This window comes from Polyodon spathula, chromosome 1 (genome assembly GCF_017654505.1).
Source record: "Polyodon spathula isolate WHYD16114869_AA chromosome 1, ASM1765450v1, whole genome shotgun sequence".
Lineage (NCBI taxonomy): Eukaryota > Metazoa > Chordata > Actinopteri > Acipenseriformes > Polyodontidae > Polyodon > Polyodon spathula.
The window spans coordinates 44,218,613-44,234,620 of record NC_054534.1 but is presented as its reverse complement, the minus strand read 5'-3'; the positions used below and the strand labels follow the sequence as shown (position 1 = coordinate 44,234,620).

General features: G+C 37.5%; 1 protein-coding gene across 1 annotated transcript in view; it reads right to left on the bottom strand.

Moving 5' to 3' along the window:
• cemip2 (cell migration inducing hyaluronidase 2) overlaps positions 1-11,741 on the bottom strand; it is a 54,367-nt gene extending 42,626 nt beyond the window's left edge. The window contains exons 1-5 of the mRNA XM_041256324.1: positions 11,536-11,741; positions 9,786-10,116; positions 7,646-7,786; positions 5,043-5,604; positions 203-372 (exon numbers count right to left, since the gene is read on the bottom strand). Coding sequence (XP_041112258.1) covers positions 203-372; positions 5,043-5,604; positions 7,646-7,786; positions 9,786-10,104 — 1,192 coding nt within the window. The 5' untranslated portion in view covers positions 10,105-10,116; positions 11,536-11,741. The remainder of the gene's footprint in view (positions 1-202; positions 373-5,042; positions 5,605-7,645; positions 7,787-9,785; positions 10,117-11,535) is intronic.
• Between the last annotated feature and the right edge of the window lie 4,267 nt (positions 11,742-16,008).

Here is a 16,008-nt window from a genome sequence, read left to right as displayed (position 1 = left end):
CGAGCTGGAATGAAAGTTATTCTCAGGAATGCAGACAGAGTTCTGATAGCCTGTTAATTAGTTAAAAAAGCAGAGGCACACACTAATGCAATAACTGATCCACCCTCACTTTTCTCAGCAATTGTCCCTGTGGAGCAACAAAGAGTGCAGAAGGGAATAAAAAAAACCTGTACATAATGAAGAATTTGAATTAGTTTCAAACCTTCTCTCCACTCGCTGTAAGCGCTCACAGAGAATCTCACTCCGTCGACAGTGATGAATTCCCTACGAGCAACAGCCTGTCCTCCGGTGTCGTGGTTCTCATGCTCTCGAACATCTTCACTACAGGAGGCGTTGCCACCGCCAATAACACCAACCAGGGCCCATGCCTGTCTGCAGAGAGGACAGTATAAGTGGATTAGGTATCCGAAATCTCCAATCAAGACCAGTCAAAGGAGAAGCAGCATCACACACAAAGTAATTTTTAAGGCACTTGATCTATTATCATCACAAATATCTGGTTATAATCTATTAAAACATACATGTTAATGGGTGTTCTGTTTTTTAACCATACATCCCTAGCGTGCTTTCTTATAAATATCACAGAGCTAACCACAGAAAACTCTTCCATGTTTTTAAAATGCATTTAAGACATGAGATTCAAAGGCTGTTGCTTGGTAAAATAAAACCAAAACCAGGAATAAAGTTTAAGACTCAAGATGACAATACCTCTGGCAAACAAGAATGTGGTGAATCAACAATTTTTCCCAAAAGTAAAATATCCTTCCAACTATGTTTTTACTTTAAAAGGAAACTGTATCATCACAGGAGGAAAGAACAGTAAGTAATATTATTAAATGTATCATCATTTTGTAATGCTTTTAGAAGCATACAGAGGCTGCTTAAACCATCCAACCAAGACAGCCAAACCAAGTACATGAACAATGAACTTAGAATCAAATGGGAAAAGTGAGTACAGGCATAAATTTATCATCCTGTTGTGCCTGTGACCATTACTCATCTATACAGGTCAATTATTATGGAACATCCTATATTAACTTGAGATGCAACAATGAATTGCTTAATCAATTAATCATCATCCACTGATCGACTAGTTGTCCTTATGCCCTATTTGGAACCAACTATTTGGTTTACCATAATAAATGCATTGCCAAGTGTAATAATGCATAGTGAAAGCATGGTAAAGTATAGGTAAGCATTGTAAGGAACAGGAAGGTACGGTACAGCATCTTGATATACATGGCAAAACAGAGTAAACTATGGTAAATGCATAATATAACCATAAGAAAAGCATGGTAAAACTGTAGAAATACCATGCAAACATACTGCAGTAAACTTGTATAAGGGGCATTACCTTTCTAGCTGTGAATCTGCATGTTTCAACTACAGTAACTGATCTCCACACCTCTCACTTGCTAACAGTTCCAATGTTCATTAACTTGCAGATAGTAAAAAGGGAACAAGATATATGACCGAGCTTTTACAGCTGGGGAGACCAGTATGAATTATTTGAGGTAAACCACTAGCCCACATGCAATTCGAAATTACTATACATTCATTCAAGTCATTTATGATTATGGCAGGCTAAAAAAATTAGACCTACGAATACAATAAAGACACAGAGAGAAAGCGAAGGCCGATGATAAATCTACCTTAACAAGACAGTTCTCTAGCCATTTAACTTTTTGTTTAACCCAAGAGCTTTCATTGTTTCCTCCAGTGCTTTGACTAATTGCTTTTGACCAAACTCACAGGTCAAGTACCTCCCTCTATCTTTTTTTGCTTGCTCCACTGAGGCCTTCCTGTTCACCCTGCTCTGAAGTAGACAACATGTTTATTTGTTACGAGACCAAACCCTGTCTTTCTTTACAAGTAGTCCTGGAACAGACTTCCTCCCATCAGTCATCAGCTAAGAATTACTACAGAAAAAATAGCTTCAAAGTGCTTTTCAAACCTATTTGTTCAGTGTTGACCTGTTGTTGCCAGTGACCAAAAAATATTTAGGCTTGTAAAACACATGTTATGATTTTAAAAAGAAAATTCCCCCAGTGTTATTGACTTAAGTTCCAACTTTCAATCTGTCGGACAAGCTGGTGTTGTAGTTGGCTGAAAAAAATATTATTTCCTAAAAGGCCTTTCCAGTATTCTTTTGGTACTGCAATTCATGATGATTCACAATTTAAAAAAAAAAAAAAAAAAAAAAAAGTGTATAATGTATAGCAAGATTTGATAAGCGGTCTATTAAACATTGTGTGCAACTATTCAGCAACAGGAAAAGCAGGAGGATACTGACAAGGGGTCTAATAGTGGATGCTTGTGCAGCTGGCCGGCCCCTTAACACAGCTGCTGAACTGACAATCAAGACAGTCTTGAAGGTGTTCCTGGAAGTGAGAAAACCACCACTGAAAAGCACAAGTCTGCATCCACGCAGGTCATGGTCAGTCTGGGTCCTATATGTAATGACTGCAGTATATTGCAGTAAGTCGTTTGTAGAAAGCAGACATTTTTTTAAACTGTCAGATTAAGAATTGTTTATTACTCATAAAACTATTACCACACTTTTAAGATACATGTGGTTAAAATGCTAGCGATAAAGATACATATTTAGCCTTGTTTAACTCTTGGTTAAAAATCTTGTGAAAGTTTACTTCCTGTGCAGAACATTGGGACCACACCTAACCACATTCTTATGAGCAGCACAGAAAGAATTTTTGAAGTTCTCGATACTATACTATTACTTTTCTTAAGAAATAAATCATTCACTTATGCTAGGAACAGGTGAATGGCGGTCAATGGAAGGTAGTACTTATCGGGAGAAGGTGAATAAAAAGTGGGGCTGGCCTATTTGGAATTCAGACATTTTAGCTTTACTCACAATTCAAGCTCATGGCCCTTTCCACACTGATAAGCAATGGCTTATTTTCAATACATATGCAGAGTAATGAGAACACTGGCTTAGTTAATCATTCCCTGAGCAACCCAGCATTACCTCACTTTACATTAAGCAATCTACCATTGCAGCAATAGGAAGCACTACAGTAGATTACTGTATTGTATTCCTGTTCTCTTTCACTGTATTCATAACAAAATAAATATACTTTCTTAGCTATAAAAGCAAAGGACACAAGTTTTGGGTATCCAAATTAGGGGTGGGAATTTTAAACATTTAAATTCTAAAGAAGTGGCAAAACTTTTAATAAAATGCTAGACATATAACCAGTCACGTGACAAATGTCAACACACATTTTTTATGCATTGATTGTAGTAATTTATCATCATCAGTTCGTAAAAAGGAAGGGTTTTGGCAATTGCCTCCAAGTAGCTTTTCTAATTGGTGCAACAGAAAAATTGACACTGGGGCGGGTTTTATTCTCAGTCGATCTGGCGCTTCATTGGTGCACTGTGTGGGTTTATGCCTGTAGTAGGCGTGGTATGGTATCAATTCCACGGAGGGGTAATAGCATTAATGACAAGCGTTTTTTTCAGAATTTGTTCTATATTTAAAATGGCATCTCTAAACAAAGGAAGCCACGTTTGGATGTATTTTGAGGAACTGGACGAGAAAACCTTGGCAAGTAAATAATTATGCCAAACAAAATTGCCGTACCACAAAAACACAAGTTCAATGCTTCACCATTTGAAATAAAAACATTCAGAATTACTGTGGCAGGAGCTACTGATGCCAATAAAAAGCAAACATCCATAACAACATTTGCTATATATTTATCTGAACAGGGCATGATCATGTTATCCTCTATGAGGACAGTGTGTGTGAATCATGAATGCAGCAGTTTTGAAATCGATGTAAGATTATCCCAATACTGTGCCGACCCATAAAACAATAAGAGTGAGGCTGGGCAAACAAAAGAAAATCGTGCTGCAGCTGTTCATACAAAACTTTCAAAAGGGAGAAAAAGTTGCAATTACCACAGACTCACTGACCCTATTCTCCAATCTTCCCACAGGTGGAAAGATTTTTTCACTTGAAATTGTTCTGTAAGCTTTTCGACCGAATGGCTGTTTATGTTTAGTACAGTTTTTTTGTATGTTGGAACTACTGCATTAAAGTAAAGGACCCCTGAGACACACTTCAAACAGGCCAGGCACCTCTTTTTACAATTTAATGTAAAGTTGCGTGGATAGGTGAATTTGAATACTTTACATTACTTAGTAATACTTACTTGACCATATACAATTAACTGCACAATAAGGCAAACATTAATTATTCAATATATTACTTGACTGTGTGTTAATTTGGGATTTAAAATAGGAGGTTTATGTACACTAGGGCAGTATGTAGAGGAGAGTGGCGTTGTAACTGTAATGCTCAAGTACTCGTCCCAAGCAACAACAGATCTCAAAAATCCCACCGCTACTATCAAAGACCGCAAACTTTTAAATCTCTGAGGCAGACTTTTTAATATCAGTACAGTGCTCTTTAAAATTCCAAAATATTGTGCTATTTTATCCCTGGTAATTACCTTTTCCAGAAGTGAAAGTATTTCCTACTTTTTTTTTTTTAATTGTAAGCACAACTTGCTTTTGCTTTTGCTTTCACGCGGTAAAGTGGGTGATGCTTGTCTCTTTTACAACCATATAATTTTGGGAAAAGTTACTTATAACAAAAACATTCAGAACATATCATTCAAAATGCTTTGGGAATCTTGAAAGCACAGTGCTAGAATGACAAAGTAACAGATTAAATAATAAACAAAGTAATAGAATATCAAATTAAAATGAACTAATTGTTTTTAAATTATTTATGGAGATAATAACCAAAGCTTTAAAAAAATCATTTTCTGACCACCCCTATAAAAATTACATTTTTACAAGCGAATTGCAGGTCTGTTTGTTTTCTAGAGATTTATTTTCTTTTCATTCAATGAAATGAGTTTCTGTTCTACCAGTCGTGTTTTCCTCCGAGTGCTGACTGTATAGGAGGTTGAGTAAATAGCTCAGACTTTGCATTTTGGCGTATCTAGGTTGCTGTATAACAATCACTACTGAAACGCCAGGGGGGAAAAAAAAAAAAAAACTATTACCTGTACTTTAAATTGTAGACAAAGGTGCTTCCCAGAAGATCTGCAATGATTCTCTTGGTTTCATCTAGTAGACTTTTCACCGCTGAATCGCCAACAGCTAACGAAACTATGCGACCTGGGTGCAGAGATTTCAAAAACTCATGAAGCCTTCGACTGTCGTTTTTAGACTCATGAGTATCAAACCTGTCCACAACTAAAACCTCTGCCGTGTCCTGGTCTAGGACTCGGAGATTGATACCACGGCTAAAATTCCTTTCAAAGGAATATCCTCCGGTGGCCAAACCCGAGGACGACAGAGTTCTAGAAAGAAACGTCCATGACAACTTCTCCGTTCCGTGCAGCTCCAGGGAGCCCCCTGCTTTGACACCAATGAACTTCCTTCCAAATCCCGGAACTTCTTCACCTTCATCCTCTCTACCGAACAAGGTGATTGTGGCTTTGGATCTGTAGCGGCATTTTGCTGCTCCAATGTGAAGCACACCACCATCCTCTATCAGGACATAACGAGTTCTTAAGGTGATATTTTTGAAGCCCTCTGTATCATCAGCAAAGACCAGTACACCTAAAAATATAATAAAAAAAATGTACAAAATACTGATAGTATGTTAAGTTTGTCACACAATTAGATTAAAAAGTGATGATTCTTTTAAAGATTGTTTATTATTTTATTTGAGTAAATATGAATACAAATCACTAAGCATGGCTGTATGTTTTACAAACAGAGAAATAAAATGGATAATTATATAAATTATGATCATTTTAACAGGTAAAAACAAAGTAATTCTAGCTCAAATTCTGAGGAGGTGTTTCCTCAGTTTGTGGTTGATGGTACCATCAAAAGAAGAGCAGAGTAACTCAGGGGTTCCCAAACTGTTGGTGACACAGTCCCAAGTGGGCTGCTGGAGCAAGGATGGATGGATGGATGGATGGATGGATGGATGGATGGATAAAATAAAGAAAAGCAACAATAAAATACTAATGATGAAAAAACTAAGATTACAATGAAAAAAGAAAATTAGATTGTTTATTACAGTGTTACTGGTTTAAAAAAAAAAAAAAACTTTAAGTGTCAATAGTGGCCATTGCACCTAATGCAGCTGAACAGTGGGGCCTCAGATTAAAAGGTTTGCGAGCCCCTGGAGTAACTCGTATCCCACATGGTGCGGAAGTGTCTGAAGATGATAAATATATCAATCTGATGATCTTTTACCTTATTTGTGACTTAGACCAGTGGTTCTCAAACGTTTTTTTTTTTTTTTTTTTTTTTCGCTGACTACCTGGATTTATAGGACCACACAATAAACAGCAAATAGCTGACTGAAAAACAAGCACGTAAATTTTTTTTAAAAAAAATCACTAGAATACTAAGAATAACCATAGACTTACCTTTTTTGTTTCAATGCGATGGGTGGGCCTGTTTCTGTGAGCAAAGTTATTTTAAAATTTGAGTTTTAAACAACGGTCCTAGTTTACTTTTCATTAACAAACTTACCAAGGGGGGGGGGGGGGGGGGGGGGTATTTTTAAAAACTGACAACTACAGCAGAAATGTAATTATGTGAATTTAGTTACAATACACCCACCAGCACAGTCAGAGTTACAAATCTCTAGCTGTAATCTTTATTTATAAAACAAAATGTTTGGATGCTGCATGCTGATTGGCTGTTGAGGATTTTTTACCCTGCAGTTAAATAGTACAATGCACAGCAAAACTTAGTTTTGCTGAAGCACAGTTTGGTTTATATAATTATCAACACACAACATATTAAACTTGCAGTAAGTTTGTTGTGAAATATATTTTAAAGTTTAAAAAAAAATAAGTGCTTCCTTTTCTGTATCTTTTCATTATCAACAAAAATACATGACTTGTATTTTTAAATGTTTGGTCACTAGCATTGCGGGTTATGTCAGATGTGTTTACGGAGAGACTGAGACCAACATGGAGGTTTCATTTATTTAAATTAATTACAATAAATGGAAACATTGACAACCTCCAGTTTAATGTTTACAACAAACAGAACCTTGTTTGAGTGACTATTTTTCTCCAAAGCAGAAGTATATATAATACAATTATTTGTTTTTTGAAAAATAAAAAAACTTTATTGTATCTGTTTAATAAGCGGGATAACACTCAAAGGCTTGTGCGTTGTGTTGCATTAACGTACAGCTTTGTTGGGTGAAGTTATGAAGATTAGCTTCGTGCCTCCAACCCAACTACAGCGGCATGTTAATACAACACATCACACGTCCTGTCGTGTGTTATCCCTTACTTTACAAGCACCTGTGTTGAGTTCACATGAGCACAATACACGAAAACTCCTTAGTAAGGAATACATTTTAGACACTCCGAAACTATATATGACGGAGAGTTCAGACCTTTTTTTAAGGTCTAATATTTTGGGTTTGCAATGGGATCTATAACTTATGCTGCCGCTTCCCTTACTTAATTATGTAACCTTTCCATGGACCATCTGAAGGGAGCCGGCAGATCACCAGTGGTCTACGAACCACAGATTAAGAACCATTGACTTAGACAAATAGTTATTATTTTAAAGCATATTCCAAAGGCTATCCAAAAAAAAATTGAATTGATGCAAGTCATACCTCCTTTCTGAATGATTATAGAGTGCACAGTGGCAGAAGAGTCCAGACGAAACAAGTCCCCTTTCCTGATAATTACTGTCTTCTGTGGATCATGTCCCGGATTCCAGCTGCTTAGAGCAGGGTTGTGGTCTGGGCAGTTTTCTGAAATTATTAAGATGATCAACATTTAAATATTTCTTAAACCACAAACCCCAGTGGCAATGGAGCTCCTCATCTGCAGGAAACTATGATAAGTATTTTAAAATTGGAGGAACAAATAAGCCAGAGACCACTCTTTCCAAATTGAAGCCAGCTCTTGGAATTATTAAGAACAGCTGAAGACACTGACCTACAACTTCAAGGCAAATTAAAATAAAATAAAAAAATAAAATAAAAAAACAACAGTAACTGGTGTTTTTGAGAAGGCATGTTAATGGTACTATTTACTTTGTTTAATTTTCATTATACACCTGCTTGGAAAAATCCTACTCTCCGATTGGTTAGCTGCGTTCCATCAGCCATACATTAATCCCACAAAACTTTCATCACCTTAGATTCAAATTTCTCCACCACTTACCATGTCAGACCCAGAATATCATGCCCAGAATCAAATTATAAATGTCAGAGCCAGTCAAATTATAATCTTTTTAATGGACATATACTAAAGAATGATATAAAGATGAATTTCCTGTACCGGACAAGAAAAACGGCACAGTGAAATAACGTCAACAGAACCGAATCAACTCAACTGAAACTGAAACTAAATTAAAAACACAATAAAGGCTTCTAAATGGACATTGAATACTTTCTAAGGACAAGTTGACAGTCTCCTCAGGGAATTTTATGTTGGTGCAGCGATGAATAAAAATGGAGTGTAATACAGCATTATATACGGTATGAATTACTTTTTGAATGGCTCCATCATACAGCAGAAAATTTGGTGAAAGATGCAAAATTTAACATGGTGTTAGCGGTAATTAAAAAACGATGGCAAGTAACACAAATAAATACATAAATAAATAAATAAATAATCCTGCAAGGCACAAAGCGCATTCTCACACAGACGCTGTTGCGTTCACCTTCTGGCAGGACAGCAGTCAATAGAGTTAATTCAGAGCATGAGACTGCACAACATCTGGCAATTTTGAAGTGAACTTATATTTAAAAAATCATTGATCTATAATTAAGTTTTATCAGGCTTATTTATGTAATTTACTAAGTTTAAATATGTATGTCCATTAATGAAATAGTAAATAATGTTAATATAATTGATACACAGAAATAATTTACTTAATACATATTTTAATCAATATTTTATTTATGAATAAACTGTTGTTCATTTGTTAAAATAAAACACTTAAACAAATGTTTACTGTTCACTAGAACTATTTCCTTGTACCTAGTGATATTTACTGTTATTGGAAAGACTGATTTTAATTTGCTGTGTTTATTTAAACAGTAAATAAATCTAATTATTTTATAAACATTTTATAATAGCATTAAGGCTTTGTGTCGGGCCTTAATGCTTCATTGTAATACTGCATTAGGTAAGATTTTTCCCATGTAAGGGTCAAAGCAGTAAAAGTAACTTCACTGTCAACAGTTAGGATAAGTGATGGCCTTTTTAATTTCAGTCATTTCTAAGGCTTTAAATCAATTTATACCAAATAAAACGTAACAACCAAGTATTTTGTTTTCTCTCAAAAATGTTCTTGGAAGTCCTGTGTTGTAATTGCTACAATTGGGCCAACGGTTCAGTCCAGAGATGCTTGGATGGAAGCATTCACAACAAGTTGCTTCCGGGGCATTTATACCAGCACTGTGTTTTTGCTTCTGTCAACCAGGTCGACGCTGCTTCTTCAAACTGAAGCATTTGAGCAGATTATGGTTGAGAACAACTGATTTAGGATAGAATTACTTGCTGTAGCCACTAGACCACATAAGACCACATAAAAAAATGCTGTCAAGTCTGTGAAAAAACAAAACAAAAGGAACAGTATATTTTTTGAAAGCTACCCCTAAAAAATAAAATAAGAATTAAAACTTAATATCGTAAAGGGTCCCATGATTAAACATCGTCAGTAACAGTGTTTGATCCATACACTCAACTTAAAAGTAAACAAAATGTGCATAGCAAACTCTGCACTGAATATATACCTACCATCTATAACTTCTCTTGTTGTCAGGCTAAGCATAAGAATGAGTACTATGAAGAAAGCAAGAAGAGAAACTGCGAAGCATACTAAAGTGTTTTTTCTTCTCCTTCTTTGAGTGGCTGCCTGTTCTCCCACTGCAAATGAATAACTGGTGTGGCCTTGTTGAGGGTCCGAGGAAGGCTTCTGAGAAGGCTTGGTCTTTGGCGGGGGTGGTGATCGGACTGGAGCGATTCTTCCCGGCACATAACCAGGTGACCTGTGGCTGTTCCCACTGGGGGGTGGGAGAAACACAGGGGATCGTCTGGAGACATCAGTTACTTGCATGTTATCAGCTGCCTACAAACAAAATAACACTGCTTTTAGTCAACAGACCAGAGAATCTGTAGCCTTTATTAGAAGCAAACAGAGTAAAATCACAATGCAACAAACTGCTGTGGTGTTCATGCAACAGGTTTTAGAAGCTAAACGAAATACTGAACTTCAGGGATGGAAATCAGTCTCCTACTGCACAGCAGTTTGACCCATTTAAAGTTTGAATATGTGCTCAATTAGCCCCAGTGTACAGGTAACAAGCTCAGATGAGTTTTATTAAACATAGTAAAACCAGGAATGGATCGAACTGCTATGCCATGGGAGCCTTATTTCCATCCCTGAACTTGTCTCTTCAGTGCAGTTTGCTCCTTATTTAGTTTTCAATTTCTAAACTAAGATCTGTTTTTAAGCTACACGTTTAGATTTTTTTTTTTTTTTTTTTTTTTTTTTTTGTATGGCTGGCTCAACAAGTCAGAGGTAGAAACCCAAAACATACTTTGTTTCATTCATACTTTACTTAAATTAAAAAAAAGATATTTGCACACCAGTACTTCCTGCTCTGTTCAGTACATCTTTTAGAATCCCACGAAGCACAACTTATTTACTGTGACTGACAGCAGCTGCACATGCAGACAAAGCAAAACAAGCGCAGCGCAAATAACCCAATGGCTGGCTTGCTTGCTTGCTAGAGCCTCAGAGCCGCTTGTATGGATCTGACTGTCTTTAGGCGTTTTTCAACTTTTACCACGAACCACAGTTATTCAACACTAGATCTTTTAACACTACTCAACTATTTTAGCAAGTATCTTTAGTTAAACTTATACGTACAGTACAGTGAGGTACAGTAATTAGAACACACTTATCTCTTTGCTTTACCGTAAAAAGTGTCGCGCAAGTTTTGCAATTTAAAGAGTTTATGCATGCTACAAATGTTAAAACAGCTTATTTTACTTAACCTTCAGAAACGACGACTGTTGTTGTTGGTAGAACTAACAACAGCTAAAGTGTTAATTTTACGAGGCTGGGTGGAAACTGAGAGCCCGCACTCTGTTGTTTTCATTTACAGATTTGCTTGTGGAGAGAAGTACAGCTAGATTACATTTACACCAAGCCAGCGTAAAAACTCTAATGGCGTGGTCTGATGCTTTTTCTTATCTCAGAAATTAGTTTAATTAGCCACCCCAACCCCTCTTTTTTAAATATATAGTATGCATACATATAATATATTAGTATTGTGTATTAATTAATGTTGTATTCCTGTTAATGTTTTACTTTGTTTTAGAGCTCCCACTATTCGTTTGTTTTGTATTGTTTTATTTTCTGGAAAACAAATACAAAACAATTGTTTAAAAAAAAACCCAGCTTATTATACTATAATCCGTAAATAAAGTTAATTTATGTTGAAGTTGTTAAGTAATTATCTAGAGAATTGCGTTGTCTTACCGTTTTTTGTTACTTTTGTGCTTCACTTGCCATCAGCTCTCGGTTTTATCGAGTCGATTTTTTAAGATCTTTAGTACTTACGTCCACCTCTTCACGCTAAAATATCTTTCTCACTTTTTGGCGTTTTACAGTTTTTACATGATGTGTTTCCTTTAAAAGTAAACTCCGGCAGACCCCTTCCTATAAACAGATGGAAAAGGAAGTGAGACACAAGATTAAGGAGTGGTCTCAAACAGCATAGTCAGAACACAAGGTGTGCTGCGTTGTCTTTTCACACCACCTGCTGACAGAAAAGTGTATTGACCAGTTATTGGAAATGTGTGGTCCAGCGCAATTGTTATTGCACTGGTATGCAATATTTATTTGAATGCGGCATTCTTTAAGTAGAACCCCCTTAACGTTACTTTTAATATCCTAAGTGTAGTTTCTCTTCAGATGGTAGCTCCATCATCGTCTATAAGGCCCTGTCCATAGAGCAAAAAATTGAGTTCAAAACCGATTTACCTGAACCCTTGCCCAACAGTGTTGAGAGTCCAGATTGCCCAGCTGTTCTTTAATATATATATATATATATATATATATATATATATATATATATATATATATATATATATATATATATAAATAAAAAACTCTGGATGACTGTATCCCAGAACCCCCTGTAATGTATACACGATCTTCTTTCTTTCCCCCATCCCCCCGTAAATGTTGCTATTTTCATTGAACAAGGGAGCAGAACTCAGGAGCTAAGAGAAAGTGCCAAAGTAATCAAAAGGCAATAATTTGGGGGGGAGGGAAAATGCCCACGCCATAGTATAAATTAGATGGACATTTGCACAAAGGGACAATCTGGGGCGGATGGTGTTAATTTAATTAAAAGTCGAAATAAAGACCTTAAATTGCTAATAATATGATGTGATGAAAGGTAATTTTAAAAATGTTTGGACACATTTTAAATGTTGTGTTTTCAAGCTACGGCGTCTCATGTAACCAGGGGAATTATGATACTACTGCAAATCACAAAGCGATGTCGCAAGATACTGTGTAACCCACCTCGAACAGGGTTCAAATCCAGATTACAGGAAAACCAGGTTGTCTAGCCGACAACCGAGTTCGAGATTACGTCCTCAGTAGGTTTCAAACTCGATTAGAACCGTGTTTATTGTGGATGCAAATCGAGTTAAGCACTTTGAAACAGTTTTTGAACCCTTAACTCGTTTATAAAACGGTAATGTGGACGGGGCCTGGAGGTTTAACATGGGGAATGGCATAAAACGTAGAGTGAACAGTACAGTGCAAAATAATGATATATATATATATATAGATATAGATATAGATAGATAGATAGATAGATAAATAAATAAACAGAAAATAACAGCCCTATCATATTTATATATAGATATGATATAGGGCCCTGATATAGATATAGATAGAGAGATATAGATATAGATATAGTAGCATACACAGGGGAAGGCAGCAGCAGGGTGGTAGGTGACGTAATCACATACGAAGACATAAACCCCATACACGCTCCTTGCAGAGGAGCCTGCTTTTTCGTACAGCGGTATCGGTGCTATGCTTTAGTGCGAGAGGTCCCGGGTTCGCGCCCACCCTCCGCCTGTGTGTGGATTGCCTCGCCCTGTGTGTATATTAACGCCTATAGTAGCAATGTCCAGAAACACTAGTTTTATACAGTATATAATAGCATACTACAGTTTCTTTCAACAATAGGCTCCTTGAGTATGTTTAATGGGTTTCCATTCCTCCACACTCTTCCAAAACAATGTTTGTTCTGATAGCTAGAACTAGCCAGGTACCATCAGGTCATTAAATTAATCAATTTGATTGGTCCAGAGGCTATCTCAGTAAAGTGAATTCAGAAAAGGGAAAAATAAGGAATCTTCAGTTAAAAAAAAGCTCAACAGCATAAAGGTAAGGCACAACTAAATCAGTAACAATTACTCAGCTGTATACAACTGTATTTACAGTACCAATCAGTGTGGTTACAGTATAATTTTATTTTACTGCTGTATTCTGCATACTGAAATATTTTCTTTTCTGTGGTACACATGTAGTGAGAGCAGCTGTTGTGCTCAGCAGTGCTGCGCAGGACCAAGAGGCTGCTTCGAGAATTCCCCCCACAGCAACCTGATGCTGTTTTGGTGACAGCTTTTGTATCACCATTAAGAGGGCTGTTTATGAACAAGCAGACTTCACTCAGTCTCATGTGAGTACTGACTGAGTGGTTTTGCCAGTAGCTTGCACAGATGTGAATCTCTTACATTGCTACCCACGGTAATTGCAAACTGAGTGGACCCATACCGTACTAATACTGAGGTCGCCAGACTGCTGCGTTCCCAGCCCATACCGTCCGTACCAAACCGGGACCGAGGTTACCGCAACAGTGTAGTGCCAAATAAACCACCCCGGTACCATACCCTAATGTTGGTACCGTACTGTAACAACCCAGTGCTACAGTCATCGAACAGGTACCGAACCTATAAGCTGTTAGATCATTCTAACAAGTAGGCTTCCCTCAGTCTTGTGTGGTCATTGTCTGAGTGGCTTAGCCAGTAGCGTGCACAGATGGGCATCCTTGTACAGTGCTACCTGTGGTAACTGTGGACTGGTAGACCGGTACCGAGGTCACCGAGCTGCTCCATTCCTGGTACAGTGCTGAACCGGGGCCGTACCGGTACCGTACTGTACAGATTTTATGCTAAAGTCACTGAAACGGTACTGAACCGACACGGTACCATCCCGGTTCCGACCTGCTACTGACCAGGGCATACATTCCCGGTCCTGTACCAAGCCGGTCTTATTCAAGTCTTGAACTTCCTTTCCCAAAGCTTTTCTGACAGAGAAAAAAAGACCTGGATGATGCAGAGTGGCTCTATGATCGCGCTTTTCTTACTGACCTTACTGCCCATCTGAACAATCTGAATGTCCGTCTTCAGGGAAAGGAAGAACTTGGTTTCTGACCTCGCCAAACAAATCACAACATTTGAAACTAAACTGAAGCTATTCCATATGCAAATACAGTGAGGTGAACTCTCTCACTTTCCTACCTGCAAGCAGATGTTTTCTGATCATAACTGTGTCTCAGTGCCCTATTCTGAAGTCGTGGAGAAGCTTCAGCATTCATTTCAGCAGTGATTCTCACACTTTGGGAGGGATAAAGACAAACTGAAATTGTTTGCTGACCCATTTTCAGCTGATCCACAATCTGTGGAATCAAGTATTCAACTTGAACTTATCGCCCTGCAATGCTGTGACTCACTTCGCAGCAAATACCGTGAAGGGAATCTCCTCAATTTCTACATTTGCCTGGATTTTGAAAATTTCTCAAAATGCGACAGAGGACCATGAAGTTTGCTAGTCAGTTTGGAAGCACGTTCTTTTGTGAGCGTGTCTTTTCAATACTCCATAAATGGAAACAGCGCAATCGGAATTCTGGCAATAATCTAGATGTTATGTGTCTGGGAACATCAAAAATAAAGCCTGACATTCCTAAACTGGTATCCCAGAAGCAGTGCAACATTTCCCATTAACAGAGCATCCAACTGGTAAGTATGCCTTGTTTTGTTTAGTCAAGCTATTTATACATGCTGCCAAACACCTAGAAACACCCACATATTCTCTGAAATTAAACAGTCATTCCAGAATGTTGTGTTACATAAAAATACCATGTTTTTGTAGAAAGCTTAAAATAAATTAACACATTAACAAACATTTATATTTTGGTCTCCTGTGTTATACAACAAAACTATATTTCACTGGTTATGAATACAGAAAAAATTATTACTGTATTAGTGGCCCTCAGAATAAGGCACACCCACCCCTATGTTTATTTTGTATTTTATATTATTATTTTTATGACTTGTTATCATTTGTTTATTATGATTTAAATTCCCCATCCAACTAAACGCATGCATAATGTGGCCATCTCCCCAATTTAGTAATTACCAATTTGGAGATGGCCTTGTATATAAAAGCACATGAGCTGCTCATGGGGAGGTGTGACAGAGAGCGAAGGTATTTGATCTGTAAATCTCCCTCCCCACCAGAGAAGGCCCTGGGTAAGGTTGGTAGTATGTTTCTTCCTCGACGGTCAGACTCGCCAGTAGCTGGAAACCGAAAATCGCCCATCTTGGGGGAAGCACGTACTGTAACTTCAGGTGCCCAAAACAACTACATTGCGTTCGGCTACGGGTCAGCTAATGATGGGATAAACCCTGGCTTCGGGCTGATTGCAGGGAGGAGTTTGGTGGTACAAAGGGGACGCAGTTAGGAGAGTACGATCCGTTATGCTGAAATGTAATCTGAAGCTGGAGCTTGTTTGTTATTGTTTTGTTGTTGTGTACTGTAGTTTCAGAAAATTGAGGAGCAAGGGAGCTGCAGCCAATGAGCCAACATCATCACCCAGAGCACTACTCAGCACTGCACAGCCACGAATAACGGAGCACAGCACCA